General features: G+C 37.2%; 1 protein-coding gene across 2 annotated transcripts in view; it reads left to right on the top strand.

Moving 5' to 3' along the window:
• DSC3 (desmocollin 3) overlaps window positions 1–19904 on the top strand; it is a 49645-nt gene that overhangs the window by 15857 nt on the left and 13884 nt on the right. For both annotated transcript variants that reach the window (XM_045457594.1, XM_045457595.1), the window contains exons 5-12: window positions 3028–3183; window positions 4501–4645; window positions 7802–7968; window positions 11016–11150; window positions 11516–11701; window positions 18066–18322; window positions 18433–18575; window positions 19680–19904. In XM_045457594.1, the coding sequence (XP_045313550.1) occupies window positions 3028–3183; window positions 4501–4645; window positions 7802–7968; window positions 11016–11150; window positions 11516–11701; window positions 18066–18322; window positions 18433–18575; window positions 19680–19904 (1414 nt within the window). The remainder of the gene's footprint in view (window positions 1–3027; window positions 3184–4500; window positions 4646–7801; window positions 7969–11015; window positions 11151–11515; window positions 11702–18065; window positions 18323–18432; window positions 18576–19679) is intronic.

Raw genomic sequence — 19904 nt, 5'->3', positions numbered from 1 at the left:
CTGTTTTGTTCAGGCTTCACAACTCTTTAAACATTTAAATAAGCAGATTTGATTGAAGATTTTCATGAAGTATAATAAAAGTGAGTAAAATGAGAAAATCACTGAAAAACTAAGAATAATATGAGAGAGAATGCAGCCCCTAAAAGATCTTTATTAGTTTTTTCATCCATTTAGCAGCTACTTATTGAGCACCTACTATGTCCCGTGGAAGGTACTGCTGTAAGTACGACACTAGAAATAAATTTAGCCATACCCTTGCTCTCCTGTAGGCTATTCTAGTGAGGAAGAAGGGTAGGCAGGTGGTTACAATACCGAGTGATAGGTGCTGTGGTAGAGATGGTTTGGGTGATCTGAGAATTCATGGGGTCAGCACCTGAGATGAAATGTGGTACAAATCAAGGAAAGACTTAGAGGAGGAGACAGCAGAGGGTGGACCTGAAGGATGAAAACATTGTGCAAGTAAATAATTGTGGAGAAGGCGAGCTCGTTGGAGGAGTCCTCCTACTCATGATGGGGCTGGAGCAGGGAGATGAGGCAGAGGACGCAGGTAGACATTAAACCATAATGGACCATGTGTGTCCTGTTAGGGAGTTCAACTTTTTCCTAAAAACAAGGAGAAGTTTTTAACCAGGTCAAGTTTACTTTTCATAAAGATCTACATGGAACACATACAACGAAAGCCATTGCTGAAGTAGGGCTGTGGCCTGGTGCTTGCTTTTTTCTATTATTGTGGCTGATGTTTCATTCCAGCGGTGGGACCTGTGTCCTATTTGTTGATGTTTTTAACTGTCTTTCCAGTGTCTTTCGCACTTTTTCAAAAATTCTGTTCATCGCTAGACCTTATTTTTCCTTTTCAAAAAAAAAAATATATATATATATTTAATATTTATTTATTTTTGAGAGAGAAAGAGCACAAGAGGGGTAGAGGGGCAGAGGGAGAGAGAGAATCCCAGGCAGGCTCTGTGCTGTCAGCACAGAGCCCAATGCAGCGCTCAATCCCACGAACCATGAGATCATTATCTGAGCCAAAATCAAGAGTCAGACATTTAACTGATTGAACCACCCAGCCACCCCTCAAATTTTGTATTTTAAGCACTGATGAAGCATATTAAGACATGATTTCTGATTACCAAAGTTATACTTATCATAGCTAATTTTAGCCTTTGCATTGCTAATCTTGTCACCACTCCTCAGTCCTCATTTCCTTGACATGTGTACATTTGCCATAGCTGACCCTTCCCTCTTCCTCCAAATACTTTATTCACTTGGCTTCTAGAACACCACTCATCTGGTTGTCCGTTTACCTCCCTGGCCACTCTTTCATACTATGTTTTGCTAGTTTTTCCTCATTCCCATGTTTCCTCTTCTGTAAACTTTGGAGAGCTCCAGGCTCGACCCACGAACCTTGTCTCTTGTTTCTTTATATTCACTGCCTTGATAATCTCATCCAGTCTCGTAGCTTTGAGTACCGTTATCTATTGGAGACTTAAGACTTCATATTTCTAGGACAGACTGCCTAATTGCTATTTCTACTTGAAAGCTTAACGGATATTTCAAACTTAACATATGCAGAAAACAAAAAATTTGTGTTTTCTCCTAAAAACATCCAACCGTCTCAGTTAATGACACCTCATTCTTTCAGTTTTTAGGGCATCAGAGTCGGTTTGGTAAGGTTTTAGTTGTAGAGAACATACGTCCCTCTAAGTAGTTAACAGAGAGTGATTTATTACAGCACATAAGCCATTTATAGAATTGTGGCGGGGACTGAAGAAACAAACTTTAGGTTGAACTTTCAGGAATGAGTCTCCAAGCTACACTGCAGAATCCACAACCAAGGGACATGCTGTTTCCTCCATGATGGGGTAGCAAATAATTCAGGAACCAAAATGTCACTAAGTGGCTTATGCATGACAGATTTATTTATTTTATGTGAAAGTATGATCTGGTAGAGATATTTAATATAAAAAAATCACCAGGGACCTAGACTTTTTTTTTTTTTTTTTTTTTAGTTTGACCATCTCTGCAGGTTCAAGAGAGCGCATCATTCTGTGTCCACATGGGGGGACCCATTCCTTCACTTTCTAGGCACAGTCTAGATCTTGCATATATAATTTTTGGTTATATCTCACTGACGTGATCTTTTCATGTGGCCATACCTAATTGTAAGGGAGTCTGGGAAGTGTCTTTCTTTTGGGAAATCTTGCACTCAGCTATAAATTCTAATACAAAGGAACATGGGCAGAATAGATATTAGGGGATGTCAGCACCCTCTGACATAGTGTCATCTTCATGCTACACGTCCAACCCATTGACAAATCCTGTTGGCTGTACCTTCAAATTATATACAGAATCTAAGCACTTCTCACCATCTCTACTGCTACATGCTGTCTAACAAACCATCATTACTCCCATGAATTCTTACAGTAACCAAGTGGTCTTCCTGCTTCTTTGCTTACCTACCCACCCACCCCCATTTAGTCCTAAAAAAACTCCAAGTATTATCTTTTTAAAATATAACTTACACAATATCTGTGTAAAGTTATTGTCTTGTCTAAAGTTTCCAATGGCTTTCCACCTGTTTGTAGGCAAGAGTCAACAGCATTGAAATCCCTGATACGATGTGGCCTTATCTCCTACTTCTTGCTGACTACTGGCTTTCCCTGCTGCAATCACAGTGGCCTCTTTGCTGCACCTTGAACACTCCAGACACAACCCTCACCTTTGTTATTCATGTTTCCTCTGCCAGGAAGAGTCTTTCTTGTATAGGTTATGGTTTATTGTTTTTAATTAGATTTTCTTTGGTTACTCTTTATGTTGAACATTATTTTCATTAAATTGAGCAGTTTAAAAAATCTTTTACCAAATGCTTCTTACTGTTTTGTGCGTTGATGAAATGATAAATGTGATTATTATTTTCCCAAAGCGTATTTAATATAAAAAGATATAAATGCATAAGCTACATAAAAAAGATAGCATTTTAACAGATTTTGATTTAAAATTTTTACATCTGTGTTTTTTTCCTCTTAGGTTCAATCTGATGCAGCACAGAACTATACCATTTTCTACTCAATAAGTGGGCATGGAGTTGACCAAGAACCTTTAAATTTGTTTTTCATAGAAAGAGACACTGGAAATCTGTATTGTACCCGGCCTGTGGATCGTGAAGAATACGAAGTTTTTGACGTAGGAGTTTTATTGATATGCATGATTTTAAATGATTAAACTGTGTTTCTTCTGATCCCCTATGGACTCTTTTCTGTCTTCCTTCATTCTCTTCTTAGAGTCAAAAGAAATAAGTTGTGCAGTATTTTGGAATATTTGATTTGCTCTTTATCTTAACTTCTGGTAGGTAAGCCTAAAATGAGCAAAGAGGTTTAGTTGTATTTGGATGTATATTCCAGTATATTTCCAAGAGTTGGTTTTGTTTATGAGGTGCTTTCTCTCTCTGGTCATGCTACATTTTCCTCTCTCCAGGACGTGGCCACAGTAGATTAGAAGGGTCTTCTTCTCTCCTCCCTCCTCCTCCTCCTCCTCTTCCTCCTCCTCCTCCTTCTTCCTCTTCTTCTTCTTCTTCTTCTTTTTCTTCTTTTAGTTTTCTTTTTTTTCCCTCCTTCCACTTGTGTGATTCTCTGACCATGTCTGGGAACTAGATAAGGGAGCAAAAGTGGGAGACCAAATCCAAGCAAGGTTAATAAGCCAGTCTTCTGATATTGATGAGCTTACAATCAATGGAGAATAACTCAGACAATTTTCAGTGTAATATGGTAAATTCTATGAGGTCATGTGGTTATCCCTGTGGTGCAGGGGGGAATGTTCCTCCATAGGGAAGAGGGATTGTCTTCCTAGAAGAAGGAAGAGATGCTGGTAAGCAAATGTGACTGATGTCCACCACATGACATTTCTTTGCTTTTGGTTAGAAAATTTTTAACTCGGTGTTATAATCACATGCTGAATAGAAATACATTCTATTTGATATTACATTGCCCTTTGATTACTTAGCAATGTGGAAACTGGTACATGCATTTTGTCTGAAAAACTCTTATAAATATGTGATTTGTGAAGTAAAACAATAAAAGGGCTTTGCTAGTTACAAATGGAAAAATCATGGTATTATTTAGATGATGTAGAGTAGGGATTTTTCTGTTTGCAGTGAGTTTAATTGTTGTCCCCAGTATAACTTTCTGATTATGGATAGAATATGGATTATGGATAGGATAAGACTATAATCTGAGTCTAATGGACAGAATTATCTCTGACTTGGCTATACTATGGGGTTTTATTCAAAGTGTAGCCCTTTCTACTAAATATTGGATGCTCTTTACTGTACTTAAAGTGTTTTTCCATTCGATGCTTGGGTGATTAAAAAAGAATTGAGTAGAAGTTTTTAGTGGTTTGTTATCGAAAAGATTTGCAAAGAAGGTAGCAGGTAAATCATAGTGTTCTCTCTTGCTAGAATCTTGTATTAATGGACCATTGATATTGTTTTTTCCTGTTTTACAGTTGATTGCCTATGCCTCAACTGCAGATGGGTATTCAGCAGACATGCCTCTTCCACTGCCCATCAGAGTGGAGGATGAAAATGACAACCACCCTATTTTCACAGAAGCTATTTATAATTTTGAAGTTCCAGAAAGTAGCAGACTTGGTAAGATAACTTTTTTAAATTGAACTTTCTTGCATATGGCTTTTTTTTTGCCATTTGTATTTTTTTCTTTTAGGAACTGTATGTGCATTTCCTTTGCTCTTATGTTCCTTGGTGTTTATCTTGCTCTTAACTGTTTCTTTTTTTAAATCTACCTAAAAATGCTCTTTACATATTAAGGTTATTAACCTATTGTTGCACTGCAAATATTTTCCCATTGTATTGCTGCTTTTCAGTTTTATTAAGTCTACTTTTTGAGGTACAGAGGTTCAGGACTTGCATTTAGTTAAATCAATCCTTATTCCTTTTGGACTTTATGGCAAGAGAACTTCTAAAAGTAAAATGTATTATGCTAAATATCTTTGTGCACATTTTTTTGAGACATTGGGTTTTTTTATACTCAAGACCAGATTATCCTGAGATGAGACTGAACCAGTATCTACTTTCCAGAATACATTTAATCCTATCACATCCAAACAGAGTGTAACCTATAGGATATTAGACGAGTTTGGTGTGGTCTATATGATACCAATTAATTATAAAAGCGGATAACAGTTATTTAATCTTGGAATCATATTCAATTTATATACTTTATTACACTTGATCATTTTGTGGGTTTATCATCATTCTCTCTTCTAAGACAGGACATATAGGATAGAATTACAATAAAATTAAAATTAATATCAATATTTATATTAGGTTTTATTTAAGGAGGTGTTAAATGACATCTACTGAGAACACAATTTTTTAAAGCTCTAATTTATATTACCTCTTTTCTTAAAACTGCTACTTTACTACTTGCAATTTATTTATTTATTTTTTTTTTTTCAACGTTTATTTATTTTTGGGACAGAGAGAGACAGAGCATGAACGGGGGAGGGGCAGAGAGAGAGGGAGACACAGAATCGGAAACAGGCTCCAGGCTCTGAGCCATCAGCCCAGAGCCCGACGCGGGGCTCGAACTCACGGACCGCGAGATCGTGACCTGGCTGAAGTCGGACGCTTAACCGACTGCGCCACCCAGGCGCCCCACTACTTCCAATTTAGAATGAATATAGGGATAACTCTAGAGAAGCTTACATCACATATTCTAAACACTTGCTCAGACATGGAAAGCCAAAATGTCCAGGTTAGTTGGCCCTGATGTCTTCTGAGACTTGCAACATGGAAAGTAGCCATTCACAATAAAGTTGAAAGAATGTGGACTCGTTCATAAAGGGTGACTTTGCTAACTTGCCTATTAAAGTTTCTAGTAGTTACTTAGGTCTTCGGTATATTTTTATATCTGCTATACCCCTTTATATTTTACTTGGATAATTTGATGTCATAGATGTTAGCCTCCTTATTACTCATATGGTACAATTAAAAAAATAAAAATTGTTGGTTTGGGGTTTAAAAAACCTAGTTTTTGATTTGGGGTCTGTGATTAATTCACTGTGGGAAATGGTGGAAGTCCCTTTGAGTTCCCTGACCTGTAAAAGGAGTTAATTACATTAGATGACCTATAATATTTTCAGCTTCAGAGTGACTGTGACTCTGGTACAATTTACTTTTTTTTCAAAGAGAGATTATTACTTTCAAAGTCTTTCTTGAGAATTCTCTTCTTTATGATAGTGATAGATGAGAACCAAGGGCAAGTACTTTGATTCCCAGATGAACCCAAGGTACTTTAAGCAACCCACACAAGAAGGTTCAGACCAGTTTGGGCTGCGATACTCTGAACTGCTGGGTGTTCTTTGAGTTTGCCTTAATTCACACACAGAATTTGGGACATGGGGTGCTCAACTAATATTTAAGTATACTGCTCATGAAAAGGGGTTTTGAAGATTTTCGGAGGATTTTCTGTGATAAGTAAAACAGTTTTTAATCCAGAGAATTAACATAGTGTTTGTGTCCTGTCAGTAAAATCTCAGGAAGAAAATATTCTGCCTTAAAAAGATTAGGAACTTTTTTTCTATGCAAACATAGATGAATAGCATTTGTTTTCTCATAATAAGATAATGACTTCATGTCTTCATATTGATCCACTGCAAAAGTCTTGTCACTATTTGTGAATATGTAACTGGACATTCTCTATAATGTTTGCCTATCTGTGTGTGTGTGTATGTATCTGTCCATGTACACACACATATATACAAATTTTAAAGACATATTACAGTGAAAAATATTTAAAACTAATATTTCTGGCATTAATTGGTTTTTATTTCCTTCAAATACTGTATTTCAGCAAACGTGTGTGTGCGTGTGCGTGTGTGTGTGTGTGTGTGTGTGTGTGAATATGTGTGTGACTGTATATGTCTACGTATTTGTTCTTCAGGCCAGCCCTTACTGGGCTATAGGCAAAGTGGATCTATGTATTACATTTCCATGGGCATTGGAACACTGACCTTATACTGGACAATACCACCTGTTTGTACTCTTTGATATGTATAATCCTTTACCTGAGCAATATTCTTACATTCCATACAGATGACAAATATTAATAGCTCCAAATGAAGAAACAATTGACCTAAATTCTCCCTGAAGGATGAATAGTATGAAATCCCTTACCGAGGATTCAGTGGGGCTGAGGGCAGTGCGGTGTGGATGCTAAGCGGGTGAAAGATAATGAAACACGTTAAAGACTGGCACAAAAAAGAAAAAATACTGGAATAGAGACTAGACTGTGAAAGGTCAAGTTGACCACTTATACAGTTACACCCCAAGTCAGTCTTGATTTATCTATTAATAAGAAATTCAATTAAAAAATCTGATTTACTTAGGAAACATGATTTCTCTCTCCAGCTCGGTTTGTTATTGCAGTATGTGGGAATATGTGTTGAAATTATTCTTGATTGCCATTTAAATAAGTGTTCAGTAATTTCTTATCAAACATTTTTAACTGTGAGCAAAGTAGAAGTGTGCCTTGATATAGAGTCTCATAGTATTTATATTATAAATTTGAAGCCCTCTTCATTGGTGCTATTGAAAGATGGAACATGTCTCATAAGAAACCCATTTAAAATTAGATTTCCACTACCATTGTCAAAATTTGAAGTGTAGATATTCATAAATATGTTTTGCAGTTCTGCAAATTAAAGACTCTTTTCTTTTTTTCTTTTCTTTTCTTTTCTTTTCTTTTCTTCTTTTTTTTTTTTTTTTTTTTTGTAAAACATGTAGGTACTACAGTGGGAGTGGTTTGTGCCACAGACAAAGATGAACCGGATACGATGCACACACGCCTGAAGTATAGCATTTTGGAGCAGACCCCGAAGTCCCCGGGGATCTTCTCTGTGCATCCGACCACAGGTGTCATCACCACAGTCGCTCATTATTTGGACAGAGAGGTAGCTTTCCACTCCTTAGAATATAATTTTACCAGGGGCTTAGATCCCTACCCCATTTACTGTAGTTTGCTCTCCCGTGAACTTAGGAGTTTCTATTTTCTTTTATTTAGGTGTAAGACAATAAGAATTTCCAGCCATGTTATATGCTTTTTTTAAAAATATGACTTCTGTTTCCTTATGTAAGGAAAGCCATTGGAATAGAAATACAGATCAATTGGTGTTTAGAAGGAGTGGGAACAAAATACATTTCTTATGAAAGTTGCTGCTGTTGAATATTATTCTGTTCTTATGTGTGACTAATTGGTTTCAGCTCAGGAAAGCCTTCAATTCTCATGTAGGACAATTAATTTTGCATGCTCCATGGGTTTAGATCACATGCTGATTCCTATCCAGTTATTGTGGATATGTACTTTTTATTAGGAAGGAATTAGTTGATGGCTTATTATGAAATCTGTAACACTATTTGGATCATAATACTAGCACACTATCAGGTATATAGCATTTTATGTTCAAATTCTTTATGCATAATTATATTCGATCTTTGTAATTTCCTCGTTTGACTAGATAGGTTGTTACATCCAATCTATAGAGGACAAACGTGACAGTCAGAAAGATTGATTGACTCACCAGAATCAAATCATTGAACTCAATCTTCTAATTTTTGTTACTCTTGCTCTATTTTGTCAGCCTGTGTTTAACTCACACACCTGAATTCCTGACTGAGGCAGATTAATCAATTTCATGTGTACAAAATAGCTCTATTAAAACACTCAGTGGTTCCCACTGCACCCTGAATAACACAAATAGAAGGATCGATATGACTTGGGCGGATAATGTACAGAAGTCATCAGTGGAATTGGTTGCCAAAGAAAAAGGAAGGGATGATGAGAAGCCACGGAAAGGAATCAAAAATAGTACAAAGGTTTTATTTGTCATTATTTTTATTTTTGGGTGTGGTCAGTACATTTTATGTGATAAAGCACGTGATGATAATAACAAACGGGAAGGTTTGAAGGAGCAAGATGAATGTGTTTTTTGTATATGTGGAAGAGGTAGAGCTGATGTAGTGACCAAGTGAAAACAAGCATTTTCCCTCAGTTTTTACACATTGACAGTGAGGCTTAGAAAAATTAAATAATTTAAGGGCACACAGCCTGTAAGATACAGATTTGTGGTCACACCCAGGTCTGCTTTCCTGATCAAAAAAAGTCAACAGAGGGGCGCCTGGGTGGCTCAGTGGGTTGAACATCCTACTTTTGATTTCAACTCAGGTCATGATCTCATGGGTTTGTGAGTTCAAGCCCCACATTGGGCTCTGTGCTGATAGTGTGGAGCCTGCTTGGGATTCTATCTCCCTATCTCTCTGTCCTTGCCCTGCTTGCTCTTTTTCTCCCTCTCAAAATAAATACAAATAAACTTAATTTTTTTTAAAAAAGTCAACAGGATTTTGGGGGGAACTGCCACAAAGTGTGTTGTGGGGAACAACACAGGAAATAAAGAAATGAACAAGGGAGATATAAAAACAAAACCAGTGCATTTAGAGGAAGAAGAAGCAGGGTATCAGAGAGTGGAGCCAAAGGAGGAGCATCTCAGGGTGAGAATGTTGGTTTCCAGAAAATGGAGAAAAGTAAAAAAAAACAAAATGAAACAAAACCAAAAGGAATAGCTAAAGAATAGTAAGAGAGAAGAGAAAGTTAACAGGATTGTGTCACAAAGTAATCAATTCATCATCCATCACCACCCCACCATTTGCAAAACTCTGCTCACAGAAAGTCAACAGTGACCTCCCAGTTGCCAAATCCACCTGTTACCTAAAGCTCCTGTCCATTGTTGGCACTTGCTAAAACTCTCCCTTCTCTTGGATTTCTGGTTCTTTTCCTGTTTCTCTGATCTTTCCTTTTTATTGTCCATCGCTTAGTCTTCTTACTTCCCCCATGCTTGACATGCCACTGTTACTTCTATCCTTAGCTCTTCTTATCCTTTAACCTCTTTTCAATAAATCTGATGCCTGCTACAATTTCAGCCACCATCTACATACTAATGGCTCCCAGAGTGGTATTTCTGGCTATGAACTCTCCTGTAAGTAGGGGGCCACACATCCAAGTGTCTTCTGAACATTTCTCCTTAGATTTCCCATAGGCACATAAAATTCAGTATATGCCAGGCACAACTCATTCTTTTTGGCCATTTTTGCTCACCCTGCTAGTGCTCACTTCCTCAGAGCACAGGCTGTCCTTCTGCATTTGCTACATTGGTTGGTGATACCCCTCTGCTTTATCCAAATAGGACCCCTGAGCATAATTCTCAACTCTCTCTTCTCTTAAATTTTATATAGAATCTACCATCACATCCTACTAAATGCTAACTCCCAAGAAGCTTTCCTGTCACCCTTACTCTCTGTCCTCATTGCCACTGCCTCAGATGTGGATCACCTATCTTAGACTATTTCAGGAGCTTTTTAACTGGTTTCCTTTTTTTTTTTTAACTTTTCAAAGTTTATTTATTTACTTTGAGAGAGAGAGAGAGACAGTGAGCAGGGGAGGGACAGAGCGAGAGGGAGAGAGAGAGAATCCCTAGCAGGATCTGCACTGTCAACACAGCCTGATGCGGCTCAGTCTCACCAACCGTGGGATCATAACCGGAGCTGAAACCAAGAGTCTCATGCTTAACTGACTCAGCCACTTAGGAACCTCTAACTGATTTCTTTGACTTTCAGCTCAGTTTACTTCAAATTATGCTGAATCTACATTAAGAATATTCTTTCTGAAACTCCAGTGTTCTTATTTTGTGCTCCCCCTATGACTCCTATAAAACTTTTCCCTATGAGCCAATTAAAATATGTCTAAATTCTTCGTATGGCTCTTTGTAATTTAACCTCTGTCTACCTTTCCAGCTTATCCCTGTCTACCCAATTCTTAAAGTGTCTGCAAATATGGAATCAAATAAAAGCGTGGATTCACACAAATGGAAGACTACACAACTGAAGTTTCATTTATAAGTTGGAGCAAATGTTTTCAAAACTAATTAAGTATTTGCTTTGTTTCCAGACTGTAGATAAGTACTCACTGATAATGAAAGTACAAGACATGGATGGTCAATTATTTGGATTGATGAGTACATCAACTTGCATCATAACAGTTAAAGATTCAAATGACAATGCACCCACTTTCAAACAAAATACTGTAAGTATATAATATCAAAATCTATGTCTACTTGTCAATTGTTATTTATTATTTAATATAAATTAATAACGTGTCATGCTTTGAAGTATGTACGTTTATTTTATGAATAAAATTAAAGTTTGAACAGCTGACATATAAATCTCCTTTATTTACTCATAGTAGTATTTTATCCTCTTGTAACATTTGTCTTCATTTATAACGAATTTCTTTCATTTCAAAGATAATCCTTTGAAAGATTCATGGCTTTAAAATACACTAGCTAAAAACTATAAGAACCAATACTTTTGGAGTGGAAGAAATACTTTACTTTCTTTGTAAAACTTCTCTTTATAAAGTAAGTTTTTAATGAGTTCTTTCTGTTTCAGTATGAAGCATCAGTAGAGGAAAATGCATACAATGTGGAGATCTTACGCATATCTATAGAAGATAAGGATTTAATTAACACTGCCAACTGGAGAGCCAATTTTACCATTTTGAAGGGGAATGAGAATGGACATTTCAAAATCAGCACAGACAAAGAGACTAATGAAGGTGTTTTGTACGTTGTAAAGGTACAGTAATAATGGATACTTGACAACTTGGCAAGTTAACAAGTTCTCTTCAACTATTGGTTTAATCAACCAAATAGTTTCAGATCAAAGAATCCACAAGATGGAATAGAGCTTCGTCTGTTTAGTCCAACTGTTCCCATTGAATGCTGTCTTTCTTCCATAATTTTGTTGCCAGTCATTAGTCACCTAGCTTATGCTTGAACATTCTCAGTTCTGAGGATCTCCATTGGCAGCTTATTCTGTTTTTGGAGAGCTCTGATTCTCAGAAGTCCTTACTTCTACTGTGCTCGCATTATTGTCCTTCTATCCCATGTCTAAGTTCTGTCTTTAATGGTCTGGCTCTAATCCTATACAGAAGTATAATTCTTTTGAAAAGGTTGCTATGTCCATTTGAAACTTACTTTCTCTAGGATAAATATTCCAAATTCCTTTAACTATTCCTTACATGATATAATTCAGAAGCCCATAGTCTTCTCACTTACTCTCTTTCTGGAATATATGCCTGGTTGTATCTGATCCTTTATAGGTGATTTTGAGGGTGAAATACAGTGTTATATCAGACAGCATATATCTTTATTCTATATATTGTGTTTTTGGTTGCCCTGTTTCATTCTAGGGTACAGGTTATGAGGGCAGAGAAGGCCCTATTTGGGAACGACCCTTGGTTTTATATTTGTAGCCCCGAACAAGAAAGAAAATTGTCCTATGGGCAGGTAAAGGAGTCATCCATTGAATAAAGCAAACTTTCCTGCCAACAACAATATGGTGTAGACTTTGATACAACAGTATCTATTTGTAGTTATTTCCTCACTAAAAATTTCCACAGATTATGTAATCAACTTTGGCAAGTTCTATCCAGATGTGAATAGTCAAATATATTTGTTCCAGGTGACTCTCAACATCAAACCTCCCTCTATTTCAGTTTTCTATAATATGATCCACTCAAATTGAATACTAAAAGCAACCACTTAAGAAAAATGAAGTTTTATAATTGATAGTAGTAGGAAAGGAAATAAGCAGGTGGTAGTGGTCATATTTTCTTTGTATTGGCCCACCTCAGTCAGTCTTCCTTTGGACTCTCCAGAAAGCAGAACACGAGGCAAGGACCTCAGTGAAGGAAACTATTTAGGAAGTGGATCCTAGAAAGCCAGAGTAAAAATGGAAAATTAAGACAGAAAAGAACAAAAAGCCAATCAAGTCTGCATTATTGACTTAGTCACCTCTGGTGTTCAATCATGCAATGAACCATGTAGAATGTACTTCAGAATTATCTCCTCAAAAAGTGGTACCCAGGGCATTTGTCCATCAACTCCCATTGTTGATACCCATGCCTCACTGGTTGAAGGTTGCTTCCAGGGAACCTCAGCTCTCCTGCACTTCTGGGCGTGGCTGTGCCTGCCTGAGAGAGAGCTCTTTAGCTTTGGACCAAACTTTGAATCTGAAGAGCTGAATCTTTGTGCACTTGAGGTGTGAGTCTAGCAGTATAAATGGTAGAGGTGTTCACCAGAGCTGCAGCTTAAGTCAGGTAGGCTGAGGGTCTGTGGTGTGTAATTCTTTTGAAAAAGGCTGCTATGCATCAGTTTCCAAAGCTGGACAAGCAGTTGCCTCAAAATTGATGTGATTGGCAACAGATGTTTTGTTAAAGTTTTCTCCCGTACACCTTCCTCTGCATACCCCTCAACCCCACCTTTCCTTCTTTCTAGAAATAAGTCAAAGGAATAGTTTGAGATCCAAGATGGGTAGATTATGCCAGCTGCGGTAGCTCAGGTCAAAGACCCATGCTCAGACCTTTTAGAGTGTTTTGTATCTACTGCTTGGTTAGAAGGCTACTTCTCAGTTCTCTCTATTCAAGGCCATTATTAAAGACCTGTTATTATTATTTTTTAAATCGCAATAATTCTATCTTGGTCCGGGAGGCCAAATTCAAGTAATGCTAGGAATTAAATTTTTATTATGAGTTTTTTGACCAATACAAAATGAATTTTAGGAAGCTTTAAAAAAAATCATAGTATGTTGGCACATTTGATTTTTTTCAATATTCAGAGTGGATTTTTTCTCCTCAAGGAATGTTTATCACAGAGACGTTAAGAAAGATGTTTGCACATATTTTCAGAAATAATAGACTATATTCTAGAATATCTCTTACTCCATGTGACTAATAAACATCTGGTGAAATATTTTATTTCTGGTGAACAGCTTCTGGGTACCATCCCAGGATTCTTTAGGAGAGAGAGCAATTACATGGTGATACTTTACTTTTTTTCACTGGTTCAGTTTAAGTTAATTGGACATATGAAGAATATAGAAAAATCCACACACCCCTCCCTCCGCAATAAAATTTATATGCATTTAATCCCGTTATCTTTAAACATAAGATAGTTGCACTTATAATTATATCTTAGTTATTTTTTTTTAATTTTTAAAATGTTTTTATTTATTTTTGAGACAGAGAGAAACAGAGCATGAGCAGGGGAGGGGCAGAAAGAGAGGAAGACACAGAATCTGAAGCAGGCTCCAGGCTCTGAGCTGTGAGCCCAGAGCCCGATGTGGGGCTCGAACTCACAGACTGTGAGATCATGACCTGAGCTGAAGTCGGACACTTAACCAACTGAGCCACCCAGTCGCCTTATCCTAGTTCTTATATCTAGGAAATTCTTTTAGAATTTTAAAAGTAGTTACCAAGTATTGATCACCTTTCATGTCAAGGGAATGATACTAAACACCTTATGTAGGTTTTAACTAGTTGTCATATCCCCTTTAGGATACGATACTATTATTATCCCCATTTTACAATAAAAAATATAGTTTTCTTAATTTGCACAGTTTCTGTTTAAATCAATATTAGGTATGCTTTATAAAATTAATTTATTTTGCTGCTTTTCCCATGTTTTGAAGTTGTAAAGGAAAAAAAATACCTCCAAAAATATACAGGATTCCAAAGATTTATTTTTAACTTTCATAACAACCCAGTGGTTGTTCCTATCATTCTTCCCATTTTCAGATGAAGAGGCTGAGTCAAAAGAAGTAAAGTCACTTGCCCCCCCCCATTCATAGAGATAGAAGGTGACAGATCCAGGATGCAAACTGAGACATTCCTGACGCAGAACCCTTCGTCAGAGCTACTGTGCTATTCTTCCTGCGTGGTACCCTTGGGGTCATGTTCCCCTTAGCACTCCTCTTTCCCATACTTGGGTTACATGGCTTGATAAAATCATGACTTCAGTTGCACAAGGAGGTCTTCTCTTTTTGTATCTTCAATAAATTTCTACTTCTATGAGTTTACTCTTTTTTTTTTTTAATGTTTTTTATTTATTTTTGAAGGAGATAGAGAGACAGAGCATGAGCAGGGTAGGATCAGAGAGAGAGGGAGACACAGAATTTGAAGCAGGCTCCAGGCTCTGAGCCATCAGTACAGAGCCCGACGTGGGGCTTGAACCCACAAATTGTGAGATCATGACCTGAGCCGAAGCTGGACGCTCAACCGACTGAGCCACCCAGGCGCCCCACCTGAGTTTCCTCTTTAAATTATCTCCTTCCTCTGTCATTATTAGCTCCTTCGGTAGTTTTACCTTCCTTCTTTCTTTAAGCCATTCATAATATTCTCTAACATTTTGGGCAATAAAATTTGCATTCTCTGTGGTATATCTTCCTTTCTATATTTTATGCAACCCCTTAGAAAATCTGAATTCATTACAGAGATCCTTTGGTAACTGCACTTGTCTTTAAAGTTATTGTATCCTTGGGGAGCCTGTGTGGCTCAGTCGGCTAAGTGTCTGACTCTTCAGCTCAGGTCATGATTTTTTGGTCTGTGAGATTGAGCCCTGCATCAGGCTCTGCATTGATAGCGTGGAGTCTGCTTGGGATTCTCTCTCTCCCTCTCTCTCTGCCCCTCCACCACTTGCTTTCTCTCTGTCTCAAAATAAGTAAACAAATATTTAAAAAATGTAAACGTACCTTATCTTTTACCTTGCTAAAGATTTGTGTGCGTGTACTTAAGTTATATATTTAAGTACTTTGTAACATTGATGAGGTATCTTCTATTTTAAAATCAAACGCTGTATAACCAAGGCATTTTGAAATCCATCTTTCTTTCCCATAGGCTATGTACTTAATAATGGATAGGAATGAACTTTATTCATTCCTCTATACCAAAAAAGAATTAAATAATCAGTAATTCGAGCCAAAGATTGCTCAAATATACTTCTTTATCTGAACAAAGCTTCCAAACATTGTCTTGTGAGTTTGTGTCTCCTATTATGCATCATATTGGATGCTAACAAAAAATACATCACCTTTTTCTTTCGACTAGCTGCGTGACAGCCGGAGAGATTACTAAAACCTATAGTGTAAAGCACTCTCTGTGGGCTTACAATGTTAAATAAATGTTATTCTTACAACAGTTGTGCAGAGGACGAAACTTAGTGTCAGAGAGATTAAGAAATTTACCCAAAGTGACACAGCTAGGATGCAGTAGGACAGGATTTGAGTGAAGGTCTCTTTGATTCCAAGTACATGCTCTTAAGCACCATGTTCAATTGCTTTGCGTAGCTATGGGATCTTGGAAATTAGCCTCTGTATTATCTATAGAATATAAATAATACTTCTCTCTGCCTCCCTAGTAGCTATTCAATTATAATAATGAAAGTGAAAACACTTGGTAAACTGTAGGATATTATTATTCTATTTTTAGAAGCCTTACATGTTCTTGGGTCTCGTGTTATAATTGTCCATGTTGGAGAACTTTTCTGGAACTGTAGACCCTGAGCTGATGCAGTCTTCAGCTCAGTCCTGGGTAATCTTTCCATCTCAGCATTTCCTTTCTATTTGAACAGCGGCAGTTGCACATGGGCTTGATGAAGAAGATACTCTACTTGGCCATTCTCAACATAGAGAGTCCGCCATAAAACAGCACTTCATTTTCTAGCAAGATACTAGCATCTCAGTGCAGATATAAAATATTTTTGAACATTTTTTTAGTTGATGAAACAGGTGCCTGGGTGGCTCAGTCGGTTGAGTGTCCAACTTTATTTACTGCAGGTCATGATCTCACGGTTTGTGAGTTCGAGCCCCACGTTGGGCTCACAGCTGCTAGCCTGTCAGTGCAGAGCCCACTTTGGATCCTCTGTCCTCTTCTCTCGGCCCTTCCTCCGCTTGCACTCTCCCTGAAAGAAATAAATATTAAAAATATAAAATAAATTGATGAAACATTAAAGCTACCGTGTGGTGGAAGAGAATTCCTGGTTTTTCATTAATCGCTGATTTCATCCTACTAGATTTCCAATCTTGCAGAGTTTTAAGCCTCTAAACCAATATGCAGTGCAAACCTCGAAAAATTACATAAAGAAATTCTAAGGCTTTAGTAAGTGGCCCTGATCAAATCACTGTACCTCCCCCAGAGCAGCAGCTGTTTCCTGACTTTCTATCCATGCCTCATCTCCAATGAATGCTTTCATTCTCTGCATGATCATATATCAACACATGTAATTTGTGAGAGTGTTCATTAGCAATAGATAAACATATTAATTCTTTTTCCCTTCTTGCCTCTCTGTTTTCTAGAATGTTCATAAAAAATTTTAAAAAAGTTTCACCCATATTTTGTAGATTCTAAGATTCAGAAATTTTCTTGACTTCTTAGCGGACTTATGATATTAGTATCTCAGCTTGAAAATAGCTAGGTATGGGGAAATGTTTAAAATAAAAATGTTACTCCTCATTTTTTATTTTGTTCAATGGTCAGCCAGTGTTGGTTTTGATAAGCAGAAAGAGAATCATTTAAAAAAAAATACTTCAAATTTGCAGTACAATGTAAAATAATGTTATTATGGGTTTGCTTGATTCGCTGTCTAAAAATCAATTATAATCAAAGGATTCACTTAAATGTTTTTAGAGGCTGGTGAACCAATTAAGCAGCATAGTGTAGCAGAGGGATTATAGTGTGGTGGTTAAGGAAATGGACATAGTCAATAGGAAGTAGTGAGTCAAACAAAATTGCATTCTCCTGGAGTTAGATGCCCCTTCGGCTGGTCTGTTAACGCTCTAAAGCAGGGTCATAAAAACACTGTCATCTCTCTGCATTGTCTCCAGGTTCAGAGTAATCTTCCTTAGTAAGAATGAACTATGAGAGTATAACTGGAATTGTTTTTCCACAACTCCATAAAACCATCTGTAGAAACTTTTGGACCACTCTTGCTAAAGGCTTAGTGAAGAATCACCTCTCTCTTTAGCAAAGGGTAAAAGTCCATATTGATTGAATGGGAGCATAGAATTTATGCACCACTGTTCATATTTGCAGATTCTCACTTGTTATTTGAAATTCCGAAGGTATTTTACACTGATGCTGATATGCATGTGCTTTTTTAAAAAGCCGCTGAATTATGAAGAAAACCACCAAGTGACCCTGGAAATTGGAGTAAGCAATGAAGCTCCATTTACTCGAGATTTTGCACTCAGAACAACCATGAACAGAGCCTTGGTCACAGTTCACGTGAGGGATCAGGATGAAGGACCCGAATGTAGCCCTGCAGCCCAGTACGTACGGATTCAAGAACACTCAGCAGTGGGGTCAAAGGTCAATGGTTATAAGGCATATGACCCTGAAACTAGAAGTGCCAGTGGCATAAGGTATGAAGAAGTCTGTAACCACATACTAATAATGTATTTGTAATAATTGAGACAGTAATTTATTTTAATATGTTTTATATTGCTGAAGACTTTTTATTTTATATTAATAGGTACAAAAAATTGCATGATCCTAAAGGATGGATCACCATTGATGAGATTTCAGGGTCAATCACAACTTCCAAAATCCTGGACCGGGAGGCCATGACTCCCAGAAATGACTTATATAATATAACAGTCCTGGCAATAGACCAAGGTAAAAAAAAATGTTAATTTTATTTAATATGGTATCTTAGGAGGAATTGGACAATAAGCTGCAATTATTATTGTGCAGAATTGTTGTGATAGGTATTTTTGAATTGTCAGAAATTACTTTGAAGACGGTTCCTATTTCCCTTAATCATTTAACGAGGTGAACCTTCATAGCAACAAGAAGCCATTTATTTATCTTTATATCCCCAGCATGGTGGGACCTCACATGCTTATAGATCTCTTTGTTGGAGGGCAAAGAGGAAACTTAAGTCTTGGATCGGATGAGATGATCTCACCAGAATCTTCTAGATCTTTTCATGCCATTTTAAATTGAATCTTTGAGTAACTTAGCTGATTATTAGGTCACAGTGACCCTTTGCTTGAATTCTGTTGCTTAAAACAACTCAGAGTTTCTTAACCCTGGCATCATATTACAATAACTTGGGGCACTTAAAAATCATTTTGTAGGGGCACCTGGGTGGCTCAGTCAGTTGAGTATCCCACGTCGGCTCAGGTCATGATCTCACCGTGAGTTCAAGCCCTGCATGGGGCTCTGTGCTGACAGCTCAGAGCCTGAAACCTGCTTCAGATTCTGTGTCTCCCGCTCTCTCTGTCCCTCCCATGCTCACGTTCTGTCTCTCAAAAATAAATAAACATTTAAAAAATTAAAAAAATCATTTTGTAGCATTGACTTAGATGAAATGAATCAGAATATTTGGGGAACCCAAGCATCATATGTTTTCAAAATCTTGCTAAGTGGATTAAATGTGTACCAAGATTAGAATAACTTTATGTAGCCTTTCTAGTGCTCATTAACATCTGTACCAGAGGGGACCCCTGCGAATACAGAGTTCACACATTGATTTTTCTTGTTTGGTAGTGATCCTGGCAAAAAGTTTATTGGCAGTTGTAACTGGTATTATCAATAGCAGTACTCATTTTAGATGACCTACAGGTTTCATTTATTCTTCTACATTCTTATTTACCATTTTTTCTAATATCAGCTTATTTGAGGAAACATATGTCATATATAGAAGGTAGTTAGTTTATTTTATTAAGAAAATGTTAACGCATAAAACTATACTAAATCTTTTACCTTTCTTCCTAGATGGTAGATCGTGTACTGGCACACTTGCGGTTAACATTGAAGATATGAATGATAACCCACCAGAAATACTTCAAAGTTATGTAACAATTTGCAAACCAAAGATGAGGTATACTGACATTTCAGCTGTCGATCCCGATGAACCTATCCATGGCCCTCCATTTTATTTCAGCTTGGCAGACACTTCTCCAGAAATGAACAGAATGTGGACCCTCACCAAAGTTAATG

This window comes from Leopardus geoffroyi, chromosome D3, assembly GCF_018350155.1.
Source record: "Leopardus geoffroyi isolate Oge1 chromosome D3, O.geoffroyi_Oge1_pat1.0, whole genome shotgun sequence".
NCBI classification, from domain to species: Eukaryota; Metazoa; Chordata; class Mammalia; order Carnivora; family Felidae; genus Leopardus; species Leopardus geoffroyi.
Note: the sequence above shows the minus strand (reverse complement) of the source record. Positions and strands in the feature narration are given on the sequence as shown.